General features: G+C 35.6%; 1 protein-coding gene across 3 annotated transcripts in view; it reads left to right on the top strand.

Moving 5' to 3' along the window:
• The window catches only part of EXOC2 (exocyst complex component 2), a 248,708-nt gene that overhangs the window by 158,571 nt on the left and 77,012 nt on the right, over positions 1-13,125 (top strand). For 2 of the 3 annotated variants that reach the window (XM_026511359.4, XM_026511361.4), the window contains one exon: positions 3,207-3,323. In XM_026511359.4, the coding sequence (XP_026367144.1) occupies positions 3,207-3,323 (117 nt within the window). Of the gene's footprint in view, positions 1-3,206; positions 3,324-3,541; positions 4,158-13,125 lie in introns of those variants that run through there. The other variant, XM_044388711.3, reaches the window with a different exon arrangement.

Below are 13,125 nucleotides of genomic sequence, written 5' to 3'. Positions count from 1 at the left end.
CAAATATATAAAAATAATATTGGGGGGTACCAGTATTTAAGGGATGGCCAGAAACAGAGAGCCTCAAAGTTCCCAAAAAAGAATAATCTGAGAGAGGGAGAGAAAGAGAGAGAGAAGAAAATCCAGACGGAACAGTGTTCCTGAGAGAGATGGAAAAGATCATTTAAACAAAGGAGTGTGTATCAGTATTGCAGACTGGTAGAAGATCAGGTGGGTGACTAACATAATAAAAAAAAAAAAAAGATCAGGTGGGGTCAGATGAAAACTGGAGTGTTTTGGGCTGGGCAGTTAGGTGGTCATTTGTTAATGTAGGAGAAGCATATCAGGGGCACCTGGGTGGCTCAGTCGTTAAGCATCTGCCTTCAGCTCAGGGCGTGATCCCGGCGTTCTGGGATTGAGCCCCGCGTCAGGCTCCTCCGCTGGGAGCCTGCTTCTTCCTCTCCCACCCCCCCCTGCTTGTGCTCCGTCTCTTGCTGGCTGTCTCTCTCTCTCTGTCAAATAAATAAATAAAATCTTTGAAAAAAAGAAAGAAGCATATTAGTGGATTGCTAGTGGGCTATCTGTGTGCACTGGATCAACATCAGATAGGAGCTGAGGAAGTTGGTGTTGTGAGTTTAGCCCATTCTTTGCACTGTGAACATAGTAGACTAGAGAAAGACACAGGCTGGAGGAAAGAGCCTTCTAAATTGAGAACGGCCTTACGAGCTATTGGGCTAACTGTGCTTTTTTCTCTGTCCTTTAGAGCAATCCTAATTTCTACATGACAGTCTTTTCAGTGTTTGAAAACACTTGTTTGTGTGGGCTTGGAATCTTCATTTCTCTTAGCTAACACCCTAAATCTTTTAGGCACTTCCTACCCCATACGGCAGTGGTTCTTCTCTTAGTCTACGTCTGTCCTTTTTCAACAGTGGGAGTACAGGACTCTGATGTGGCCCTGGCAACTGGGAAGAAGCCAGAACTATACCTTAAATTACATTTCTATTGACTCACATTGAGCTTACTGTCAGCCACCCCCCAGGTGTTTTATACTTGCTTCTCCCAGTCACAGGACCTTATCTCTTCCATTTTACTCCCTAAAATTGTTCATTTGGTACCAAATTCAATTTCTGTGTTTCTCTGCATTTGAAGGATATCTCATTAGATTTGACCCAGATTATTGAGGTCTTCTTAGGGTCTTATTCCATTATTCAGCAGAGAGGCAGTTATGGTAAGATAGACGTCCAGGTTTGGCGCCAGAAGATAACTAACTTTGCTTCCTGGTCTTCGTCTTACTAACTGAATAATCTTGGGCATGTCATTGAGGTGTCCAGTTTTCTCCTGGACAAAATTGGGATGGTAATGTCTACATCTCAGAGATTCTGTGAGAAATAATTGAAATAACACATAATCAGCAAGTACTACCTTTGATAGGTTGAGTTATTTTCAAACATACATATTCATCTAAGTTGCTAATAAGCTTTTAATCATTAAAGTTTAAGAATTTGATTATTGTAGTGTTCAATTATTCTTCCCACTTTCACTTCTGATTGGTTAGATTTGGAAAGAAAAATACAATTACCAAGAGTAAGACTTCAAATCACTCAAATTATTTTTCCATTTTGGGGGAAGAACAATGCAGACTACAGGAAGAAAAATCAAAGAGAGTTAATTAACAGGGCAAAGAAGATACAGCAGGCTCAGGGGGTCTGTTAGACTATAAGGTTAATATTTGGAGGAAAAGATAATTGAGGATTGATCTTATAACTGAAAAACCAGTTGAGATTTTTGCACAGTGCAGCATGTTTAGAGTGGCTTACTTTATTTCACGTTCTTTATGAGGACCACATAATGGTAATACCAGGTATGGGACAAAGGGAATATACCCCTTCCCCAGACTGGCCCGTGTGCCTATGCAGTGCTGCTTTCTTTCTGGTTCTCACTTGCCATTTATTCACAAAATGTGGAGGAATGATGTGTATAACAGAACCCTGTTTTCCTTGTTTCATAATTTATTTCCCATCCATAGATTAATTCAAGGCCATTCACAACCTCTCATTTGTTTGAAGGTACTTTAATAACTCCTTACCCTTTAATTATATTTGTTGATGACCAAAAAGGGCATTGAATAGGCCACACTGTGCCAGCAATAAAGATAATAATATTTTAAATAAAAAAATTTAAAAAGTTTTAAAATTTTTGATGGATCTAAATGAAATTATTGGGAGATACAAGCTGTACTGGGCAACTGAGTTCAGAGTGTACCTCAAGATAGGGATCTATTTATTTTCCTCATTTATTATATTCCTTTTAACATAAGTTATATACAAAACAGTAAGCAAAATATGGCTTAAAATTTTTCCTGGAAAGTAGTTTTGCCTTAGTGTTTAGTCAAGAGATCTTAAAGCAAAGCTCTTAATTAGTCACTGTTGTTCTAGAGAATGCTCTCACACTGAGAGGGCATGGGAGAGTGTTCTTGGTGAGCCACAGCAGTGATGATAACTGCCATTCCTGGAATTTTGTTTATAAGAGTAGTTCTTCTGAACTGTAAAATGATGTTTATTCATCAGCCTTGGGGTCTGGTAATTTTAATAAGCAATTACCTTAAAGTGGCTAGAACCCTGGAGAACATAGAATTCATATTCTAGTCCTCTTCATAACCGACACTATGGGAGAGTTCCCTGTGTCCCATCACTCCCCTTAAGAGGGAAACTATTCTACATAAAATGCGTCTGTGACGGCCCAGTTTTTGGGAGGAGCCCATCGTATGGCTGGCATTATAATTCTCTTTCAAGTTATGAAAAATTTATGAATTATTTTCTACGAATTTTTGCAGTTTTTGTAATTATTTTAAAATATCCATTTTTATAGCTTTTTTTGCTGCAAAAAATATTAGGTAGAATAACCAGTAAAGTAAACCGCTTTCACAAGAACAACAGCTGATCCTACCTTAGTCATTAGCTCTTTTTCCATACAGCTATTAAATTTCAAAGGCAGCATTATTTGATTCTTTAGTGCATTATGTAATAACAAGCAGTTATAGAATATAGAATTATAGAATTACATTGTTTCTCTCTATATTATTATTGGGGAAAAAGGAGACCAAGAAAAACAAAACATTGAATACTGATATTAAACATGAGGAGATTATAATTAAATTTAATAAATGATAAGTGTTACCCAGTTTGTTACTATAAATGTCATTTTCTAAACATTTGTTTTGCTTTTAGGAACAGAGACTTCTGATAGTCCTAAGTAACTGCTGCTACCTAGAACGTCACACCTTCCTAAATATAGTGGAACATTTTGAAAAGCACAACTTCCAGGGAATAGAGAAAATAACACAGGTAAATGAATTATGTTAAATGAACAAGTTGGTTGTTTTATCCATTTAGTTTCCAAACTATTGTCTTAGTACCCTCTCTTTTTTACTTTTCCTATACTTTTCTGTCCTTACCCTCCGCACACCCCTCTATCTTCCCCATCTTCACCCCACCCTGGCTTTGAATGATTCCTGCTCTTCTCACCTTGATTCACTGATTTAATATTCTCTTCTTTTCTCTAGATCAAAGTTTCTCAAGGCAAAAGCTGATTTACTCCCCACCAAAGCTGCTCAAAGTAAGGGAAGGAAATAGAAAGGCATCAAACCCAAATCTTTAAGAATCATCTCAAATTTGGCTCCTTTCAGGTTAAAACTTTTACTTTAGAGCCAACAACAAACTCCCTGAGCCTGCAGATAAATCACATCTTCCTGCTTACTCGCACCTCTTCTTCTTCTCCCCCTTTCCAAATTACCACAATGATGCTTTTGCTTTTTACTACTTAAGCATGGGCACAAGTGCTCAAGCACAGAGACACACAGACAAAGACACACACATGAGAGTGACTTATAACAGCTATGGGAGGCTTAATAACTGACCTGAGAAATACATGCTCTCCACTCTCTAATCCACGGATGTAGCAAAGCTGGACAAAAATGAGTGCTGTAGGGGCGCCTGGGTGGTTCAGTCGTTAAGCATCTGCCTTCAGCTCAGGGCGTGATCCCGGAGTCCTGGGATCGAGCCCCACATCAGGCTCCTCCACTGGGAGCCTGCTTCTCCCTCTCCCACTCCCCCTGCCTGGGTTCCCTCTCCCTGGCTGTCTCTCTGTCTAATAAATAAATAAAATCTTTTAAAAAAAAATGAGTGCTGTAAAATTCAATGGAGTAGGTTTTTCTTTAGATGTTATACTTTGTTTATATTTTTTTCAAGTAAGCAGAGAAGGAAAAAATGAAGCAACCTTCTAATTAAAGGTTGGTTCTTGGGCAAAGGTTTATCAGATTTCTAAGTAAAACTAAGCTAGAACCACTTTTACAGTTTTCTCAGTGCAAAAAATAAGAATGATAATGATCTTGTTAATCTTTATAATCAAAAAGTACTCTTGATGGATTGCATACTTTTTACAAATGATAGTTATGGTTTGTGAACTAGAAATGGATTTTTTTTTTCAAAGAATGAAAATGTCAAAGTGGGTGGCTCTGTCTTGTTTTCCTGCCTTTTCGTAAAGATTAATCATCCTGATGAGAAATGTGACTTAAGGCTGTAGGGCCAAATGTTGAGTTTATTTCCAGAAATTTTTGTGTTGAGAATTGCAAGGTGCTCCTTGCAGTAAAGAATTAGTATTTGTAGAAAGTGAGCACTTTGTTTTTGTGCAGTAACAATAGTGACACAAATATATTTATTAACAGTTTTTTTAATTATTTAAAAATATGTGAAATGATTAGTAATTGCATATAAGAGAAGGAGGAAGTTTGGTTCTCTTTAGGTTTTTACAAAGTTATAAGTAGTAACTGTTGCTTCAGTTTACATCATAAAGAAATAGAATGAAGTTGACATACAAGTAGGCTTTGATATCCTTCCTAGTCTTGTTGATATCATTTGTTTTCAAAGATTTATTTATATATTCGAAAGAGAGAGAGTGGGGGGAAGGGCAGAGGGAGAGAGAGTCTCAAGCAGACTCTGCACTGAGCGAGGAGCCTGTCCTGGGGCTTGATCCCATTTCCCGAGATCATGACCTGAGCCGAAGCCAAGAGTTGGACACCTAACTGACCATGCCACCCAGGCACCCCCCCCCTTTTAAAAAAGATCTATTTATTTATTTTAGAGATATAGAGAGAGAGTTGATATCATTTTGAAACCAAGGTAATATGTTGGATCTGGAGGTAAAGCTTAGAATAAATGGTGGACTGTTTTTCACACTCAGAATTAGGATTTTTAAATAATTGACATTAAATATTTTAAATCATTTAGTTGCATAGTAAATGAATCAGTGAACTAGATTTAGATGATAGCATTTGTGCTGATTCTATTTATTATGAGTGAATCCATTAATTGCATGATGCCAACCAAGTAAAATCTCTTTCTTGCATTAATGGAGAAATACTGCCAACTACCACTATTTTTCATAGTTCCCTTTTCAAATAAATCTCTAGAGGCATAGATCCCAGAAAAACTGTGAGGACACCTTGTTCACAGAAATAGTTTGTTATCCATTCTGTCACTCTGTTTCTGCTCTTGGAAATAATTGCTGATTGGGGGCTTCTAACTTAGTGTCACCAGACATTAGGCATTCTCTCAGATCTCTTTCCAGGTAGGATTTGGTGGTTTACCAAGGGTTCTTCTAGGTATATTTCCTCCTGCTTTCTTATTGGTATTTCTACCAATAGAAGCATGAAAATGGCCAGTTGTTAATTCCCTTCATCTTGATCCTCCTCTTCAAAAGTAGAATTAATTTTAGTGTAGGAGCAGTACACAGATAACTATGTGTTTTAGGAGCTCATTAAAATTTAATGACTAATGATCATGTAAAGCTAGCATGATTTCATATATACATTTTTTAAAGAGTAATTTATTTTAAAGAGAGAGAGCAGGAGGAGGGGCAGAGGGAGAGGGAGATAAGCAGACTTCCCACTGATGCAGGGCTCAATCCCAGAACCCTGAGATCATGACCTGTGCTGAAATGAAGAATTGGATGCTTAACTGACTGAGCCACCCAGGTGCCCCTCATAATACATAAATACATTTTTTAATGCAAATAACCCTGTGAAGTAATTAAGGAAAGTACCATTAACTCCATTTTTTTCCTGTGGAAGGATGCTCAGAGAGGTTCATGACTTGACCTGTCAGTAGAAGAGCAAGGCAGAACTCAAAATTAAGTGTTCTCATTCTGAATCTAGAATGGATTTCTGGCCCAGCACCATACATCTGAAAGTAAAGAATGAAATTGTTCCCATGAAAATAAACCAAAGAAATAGGATGTGAAGCAGGTTGGTTCATGTATGTCGTTTTGGACTTCATAACTCAACATTAAATGGTAATTCATGAGATCAGAGTATCAAACTCATCTTGCCCTACAGGATACCTCCCGTAAAATAAGCCCCATTATTAAGCCTTACGAGGACTTTGTGCTATATTGATCCCACATTGCAAGTGCCAGCAGTAAGTCCCCTGTCATTTCCATGCATTTCCATTTGCAGTGCCAGTTCCATTTCGTTTTATCTCAAGTCCTGGAAATGTTTTTTTTCCCAGTCATGCATTTTTCTCCTGCTTATAAAAGTAAGATCCAATCATTATTTTTTAAAAGGAGAAATACTGAAAAGTCTAAAAAACTTTTTAAAATTATCTATAATGCACCAAAGATAAACACTATTATATTTTAGTATTTATAGTAATCAGTATATATGCCATATACCTATATGTATTATGTTATAAAAATATGAAACATTTTTCTGAATTCAGTTTTACATTAGAGGCATCTTTTTCTGTTGACTAGTCTGTTGTGAACACCTTTGTTAAACATGTAGATGTGAGTTTTACGGCTTATAACAGCTGCTAATGTAAATGTACCTTTTTTTTTTTTTTAACTTTTTCCTACTGGGAACCTTAAGGTTTTTTTGTTTTTGTTACTGAGAGGTGAAGATAATCTTTGATCGCATGTTTTATTCCTGTCTCAAAGTTGATTCCTAGAAGTAGAATTAGAGCTCTAAAGACTCTTGGTAAATGTTGCTGGTTTCATCACATTTTGGTCATCATTGCTGATGATAATATTTTCATCTGATAGATAAAAATACTCTTTCATGATGTTTTAATTTGCATGCCTTTCCCTATTTGGTAGGTTAACACTTTTTCATATGTTCATTGACTGTTGATATTCTAGTAGAGTTCATTTTAAAGGTATTTAGAGGGTTAAGGAAATCGTGTTTTTCATTTTAAGTATGCAAACCAAATTTGCCACAAGTCATTAATTCTTGAGACCTTTTAGAAGGGAAACCCAGAGCTATATGGTTAACACACTTCAGTACATAATTTTATTGTAGCTATCATTATATAATTCCAAGGAATTGTTTTCATATATAAAATGTTATTTTAACCTGTCCCAGTCTAAAAAGCAACCATTTAATTTAGAGTTTGTATAGTTGTAGATTTTTGACTGACTTGGGACTGTAGTCGTTAAATAAGTTGGCCATTAAATTCTTGATTGATATTTTATTTTATGCACCTAAATCTCTTCCAGAAATTTTGACATGGTAGGTGGGGAGAGGGCAGCTTCTTTTTTTCACATGTCCAGGGAAGATCCTTTACATACAACAATCAATTTTAAAGATTTTTGTGTCACTTGAACCATACATATATACCATATTTTACATATTTGATTATTTTTAGCTTAATTGTATATTATTCTTAAGTTTCATTTGAAATCATTTGAATTCAGTATATGATGTGAATGACTATAGTTTTGGGTCCTCACCGTATTATCTTTTTATATTTTATTTTTCTCCTCTCTTCTCCAGCTAAATTTTGTTTAGAGGCCATTTTTATATAATACATCATTTTTAAATCAATGTGTTTTAGAGTTTAATAGGTTATAGACAGATGTGTCCCTGCATACTAAATATTAATTTCTGACCCTATTTAACTGCCTCAAGTTCTTTGTATACATGGGAAGGGAAAAACAGAAACAGACATAAAGAAATACTATAGTAGGAAGGACACAAGGACTTTATAATTTATAAAGTAAAATATTTGCTTCCCCAGTACAGAAGGTAATTCAGAAAAGCTTTCCCAAAGCAAGGAAGAATATAAGATTTCACAGAAAAGTGGTTGTTTCAGAGGTGAGAGAAAGGCACCAAGTCTCTTTGGAAAGTCGGGGAGGTGTAGGCAATAAGTGAGTAAGACCATTGGTCATCAGTTGCATGTTGTGTGGGGTCCTAAATCAAAAACCTTGAACCTGAGCAGGTACAATGCAACAACTTAAATAGTTGTCTTTTACCGTCCCTGTACTGTTTCTGTTCTCTGGACCACTGTGCTTTGTTTCCCCTTCACACACTCTATGTTTTCCTTAGGAGATCTCATCTCTTCCCACTACTTCATTTGTCAGTGGTGCCCATGAGTCCCAAATCTGTATCTTTAACTTGTATTTCATTCCTAGGCTGCAGATCTCTTTCCTATCATACATCTTCACTAGAAATTGCCATTGGGATTTCAGAGCAACTTACCCAAACCAAAGTCATGTTCTCCTTCCTCTTCCAAATCAGCTTTGCTTTATGTGTTTCTTGCCTTGGTCAGTAGTCACAGAGTCAGCAAGCCAGGGACTTGGGAATTGTCTTTGACTTCATTCCTCAGGAATGGATGGTTCAACCCCTGAACCATCTTCTGTCTCTGCCTCCCTAATTTGTTCTTCCTGTCCAAGATCAGCTCTTTTTCATCATCTGATCCTTGTGCTATTGCAGAAGCCTTCCTCCAAATGCTTTGCTTAGGCTCTAAATTTCACTCTTTAACTCATTATCCATGGAGTTTCAAAAATACAGATCTGATTATATTCTTCCTCCTTCCCACATTTCAGTGTTCTCATTGACTGAGGAATAAAACCTAAACTCCTTAGCCTGATGATGTTCATATTGTTTAAATCTGGACCCTTACTTCTTTCTCTTACGCCATTCATCTCCTCTTTGCTTACCAATATCCTGTTATCTAGGCATTCATCTTTTCTTGAGTATTTCATACGATTTGTCAGGTCTTCTATTCCTTCAACAAACATTCATTCAACATCAGCTTACCAGTCTCTATTTTAAGAACATTTACCTGTAGCTTGTATTGTTCTATTGGTCTGGAATACCTTTTCCTCAACCTCAACTTGACAAAATCTTTTTTTTTTTTTTTAAGATTTTATTTATTTATTTGACAGAAAGAGACAGCGAGAGAGGGAACACAAGCAGGGGGAGTGTGAGAGGAAGAAGCAGACTTCCCGCCCAGCAGGGAGCCCGATGTGGGGCTTGATCCCAGGACCCTGGAATCATGACCTAAGCCAAAGGCAGACGCTTAACAGCTGAGCCACCTAGGCGCCCCCCAACTTGACAAAATCTTAATCATCTTTCAAATTCTATCTCAGATACAGATGTCTCACCCTGTGGAAAGACTTCTCATTCATTTTTTCCAAACTGCAAAATGGATCAAATCCTCTTCTTTATTCCTATAATACCTTGTTTATAACACTAGATAACATCTTAACACGTTATATCATGATTAGTTTAATATTGGTGTTCTTCTTTTCTAGACTATAAATTCTTTTCAAATATTTTTATATTAAATGCTTTTATCTCTACAAAAGACTAAATCTTATGTAGGTATAAGATAGAATAATAATAAAATGAACACATGTTCACCTGTTGCCAAGCTGAAGAAATGGAGCATATTCCCAGGATCCCTTGTGCCCTGGACATCTGCCTCATCCATTTTCCCTTATGGACTGTCACTTCTGCATTTTGTGGTTTCTAAATAATACATTGTTTAATATTACCTGTTTCTGACTTTTAAATAGCCTAAATGGGATTATATGATATGTATTTTTCTCTGCCTTGCTTTTTCTCCTAATATCATTTTTGAGATTTATCCATGTTGCTGCATGTAGCTTATGCTAATTTGTAAAATGTATTAAAAATCCTATTCCTTTTTTTCTTCCTCTGAGTTTATATAACATTGGAGTATTTATTCTTTGAATATTTATAAGAACTCTCTTGTTTTTTCTTTGTGAGGTGATTTTTAATGGTTGGTTCAATTTCCTTAATGGTTAAAGAACCATTCAAGTTTTCTGTTTTGTCTTGTTAGTTGTAGTCGTCTATATTTTTCTTGGACTTTGTCCATTTTACCTAAATTTCTAAATTTATTGGCATAAAATTGTTTTATAATAGTTTCATATTATTTCAGTTTCATCCACATCTGAGGTTATGATATCTTTCTGGACTTAATATTTTTAGTCTTTTTTCTTGATCAGAATCTTTTCAAGAACCAAATTTTGGCTTTACTCTTTTTATGTCCTTGTTTTCTGTCACAGTAATTTGAGCACTTCGCTTAATTGTTTTGTTTATGTAACTCATTGATTCCAAACCTTTCTGCCTTTTTACTATAAATGTTCAAGGCTATGAATGTCCCTCTGTCTCTTAGGTATATCCCACAGATTAATATAAGATATTTTAGTTCTGTTTTGTATTTTCGAATTTTAATTGTGAGTTTTTCTTTGACACACAGCTATATAGGAGTGTGATTTTAAATTTCCAAATTGGGTGGGTGGGTGGGTAGCAATTAGTTTTCATGTTGGAAATTAGTTTTCTCTTTGTTAGAGATTTCTAACTTAATTATGCTGAGGTCAAAGAATGTCATGTTTTTTACTTCGTTGAGACTTGCTTTGCAGGCTGATACACGATGAGTTTCTTAAATATTCTCCCTTGCTTGAAAATACCACGTCCTTCAGTTTTGAATACTACATTCCATATATGTCTATTAGATCAAGTTTGTGAATTTTGTTGTTCAGTCTTCTATATCCATTCCTTTCGTGTGTTTTGGTCTTTCATTTGTCAGTTACTGAGAGATGTAAAAGTCTTTCTTTGGCTGCTTTTTAGATATTTTTTATTTTCTTTGTGTCTAATATTTCATAGTTCCACTATGATGTGTCTCTTGGTGTATTTTGTTGGCCGTTTTTCCCCTGACTGATTGATACCTTTAATCAGTTCTGGAAAATCTCAGCTATTACCTCTTCCAATATTTATTCTTTTCTATTCACTCTTTTTTCTCCTTCAAGACCTCCTGTGGGATATATGTTAGACCTTCTTACTCTGTTCTCCATGTCTCTTACATTTTTCATTTATGTTTCCCCCACCCATCTTTAATTCTCTGTAATGATTCAGAATAATTCATTCAGCTCTCTCTTCTCATTGCCTTTTTCTTCATTTATATCTTGTTGAAATTTGCTGCCTATTGCCCTTTTATTCCAGTTGTTTTTCATTTCCAGAAACTTTGGTTTTGTTACTAAGTAAAGGAAAATGATTAACTTACTCTGGAGTGGTATAATTTCAAACATCAGTGTAGGAGGTAGTGGCAGTGAAGTTATTTCCCATGCCCCTTAGATCATTCTGTGTGGGTGGCCAAATCACATACAGTCACAATAGTCAAATAAAAGACTATTCCTATTAAGAAGAAGATTGGAGCAGTTATGAGAGCCCTCAATAATGGGGCGTGAGATAGTTAACTTGATTATAAAAAATTCACAGAAAAAGAAAAGTTTGGGGAATGATAAAGATTAGTAGTAAGTCACAGTGGAAGGTGAGGGAAGTGAGGAATGATGGCTCTAAGTGCTAGAGACATTGACTGTTTTTCTGTTTCAGGATGACAGTATATCCTGTTTTATCCTGTTTTTGTTTTGTTTTGTCTTGTTTTAATAGTGCCACCTCTACTAGGGATTAAGAGTTTATTTTTAAAAATTAATTATTTACTTGGCATTTATTTTGTCCACATTTGACATGTTTCAATAACACAAAGTAATGTCAGTTTGCCACTTTAAAAAATTTTTTAAATTATGTTAATTTGACTGAACCTAGTCATCCATATTCACTTGGATAGATGTTCTAATTGTAGTTTGATGATTTTGTTTCCATAGAGATCACTCAGTTCAATGTACTCCTTCTGTCATCTTTGAAATGAAATTAACTTTTTTAAAATTATTTTTTCTTTCTCAGAAACATACTTTTTAAGAAGCATTTTTAACAAAAAGTTTTTAAAATAGTAAATTAGAAAATTTAAATTTGGAACATTAAAATTAATTAATGATTCTTTTTTTAATTATTATTATGATATATTATTTACCATACAGTACATCATTAGCTTTTGATGTAGTGTTCCATGATTCATTGTTTGCGTATAACACCCAGTGCTCCATGCAATACGTGAACGCTCCCGATCTCGTCTGATTCTTTTTTTTTTCTTTAACTATTTTGAGTGAATTGAAGACTACTGTATAGAAATTGAGGAAATGAGACATCTACTTAGGTGTGTGTTTTTCAGCACCTGTGTGGCTGCACACTTGCTGCTATACAGGTGAGGCTGTATGTTGTCAGAATATCTTTTGATATGCATATTTCTGCCTAAGAAGATAAAATGGTAGATTATCACCAGTATTATTTGCCCCTGAATCTGAAATGCTACCTCCTAATGTATTCTGTATTTCTGTAAGTTATTACCAACTACTTGAAGTACTTTAAAAGGTGCTCCTTAGTTCTCATATGTAGGAATTTAGTGCATACATCTATTTCTGATTGCATAATTACTGAATTAGCACCTTTCTTTTCTTAAGAAAGCCTTTTCCAGTGCCCTTAGAAGTACCCCATAAGCACTCCCCCAACAGCTATGTTCTTTGAACGTTTTATCAATGTTTTCTTGCCTTTCTTCCCTGTTAGACTGTGATTTCCTTTAAGGATTTTTTTTTTCATTTAACTTTCATTCATCACTATTAGATAGTGCTTTAATGATGAACAGACCTTATCCTTGCATAGTAGGGGTCAAGCAAACTTAGCTAACATCTGTATTCATTAGCTAGTGTGAACAGGGCTTTAGTGAAAATTGGGCATGTTGAAATAAATAATAATAATGATAGCTGAGAGAATTTACGATGTACTTTAAATGTACTACATAGGGGAAGAAAGGGATAAAGAAAGGGGGGGGTAATCAGAAGGGGGAATGAAACATGAGAGACTATGGACTATGAGAAACAAACTGAGGACTTCAGAGGGGAGGGGGGTGGGGGAATGGGATAGACCGGTGATGGGTAGTAAGGAGGGCACAT

Source organism: Ursus arctos, unplaced genomic scaffold (assembly GCF_023065955.2).
Source record: "Ursus arctos isolate Adak ecotype North America unplaced genomic scaffold, UrsArc2.0 scaffold_31, whole genome shotgun sequence".
Lineage (NCBI taxonomy): Eukaryota > Metazoa > Chordata > Mammalia > Carnivora > Ursidae > Ursus > Ursus arctos.
Note: the sequence above shows the minus strand (reverse complement) of the source record. Positions and strands in the feature narration are given on the sequence as shown.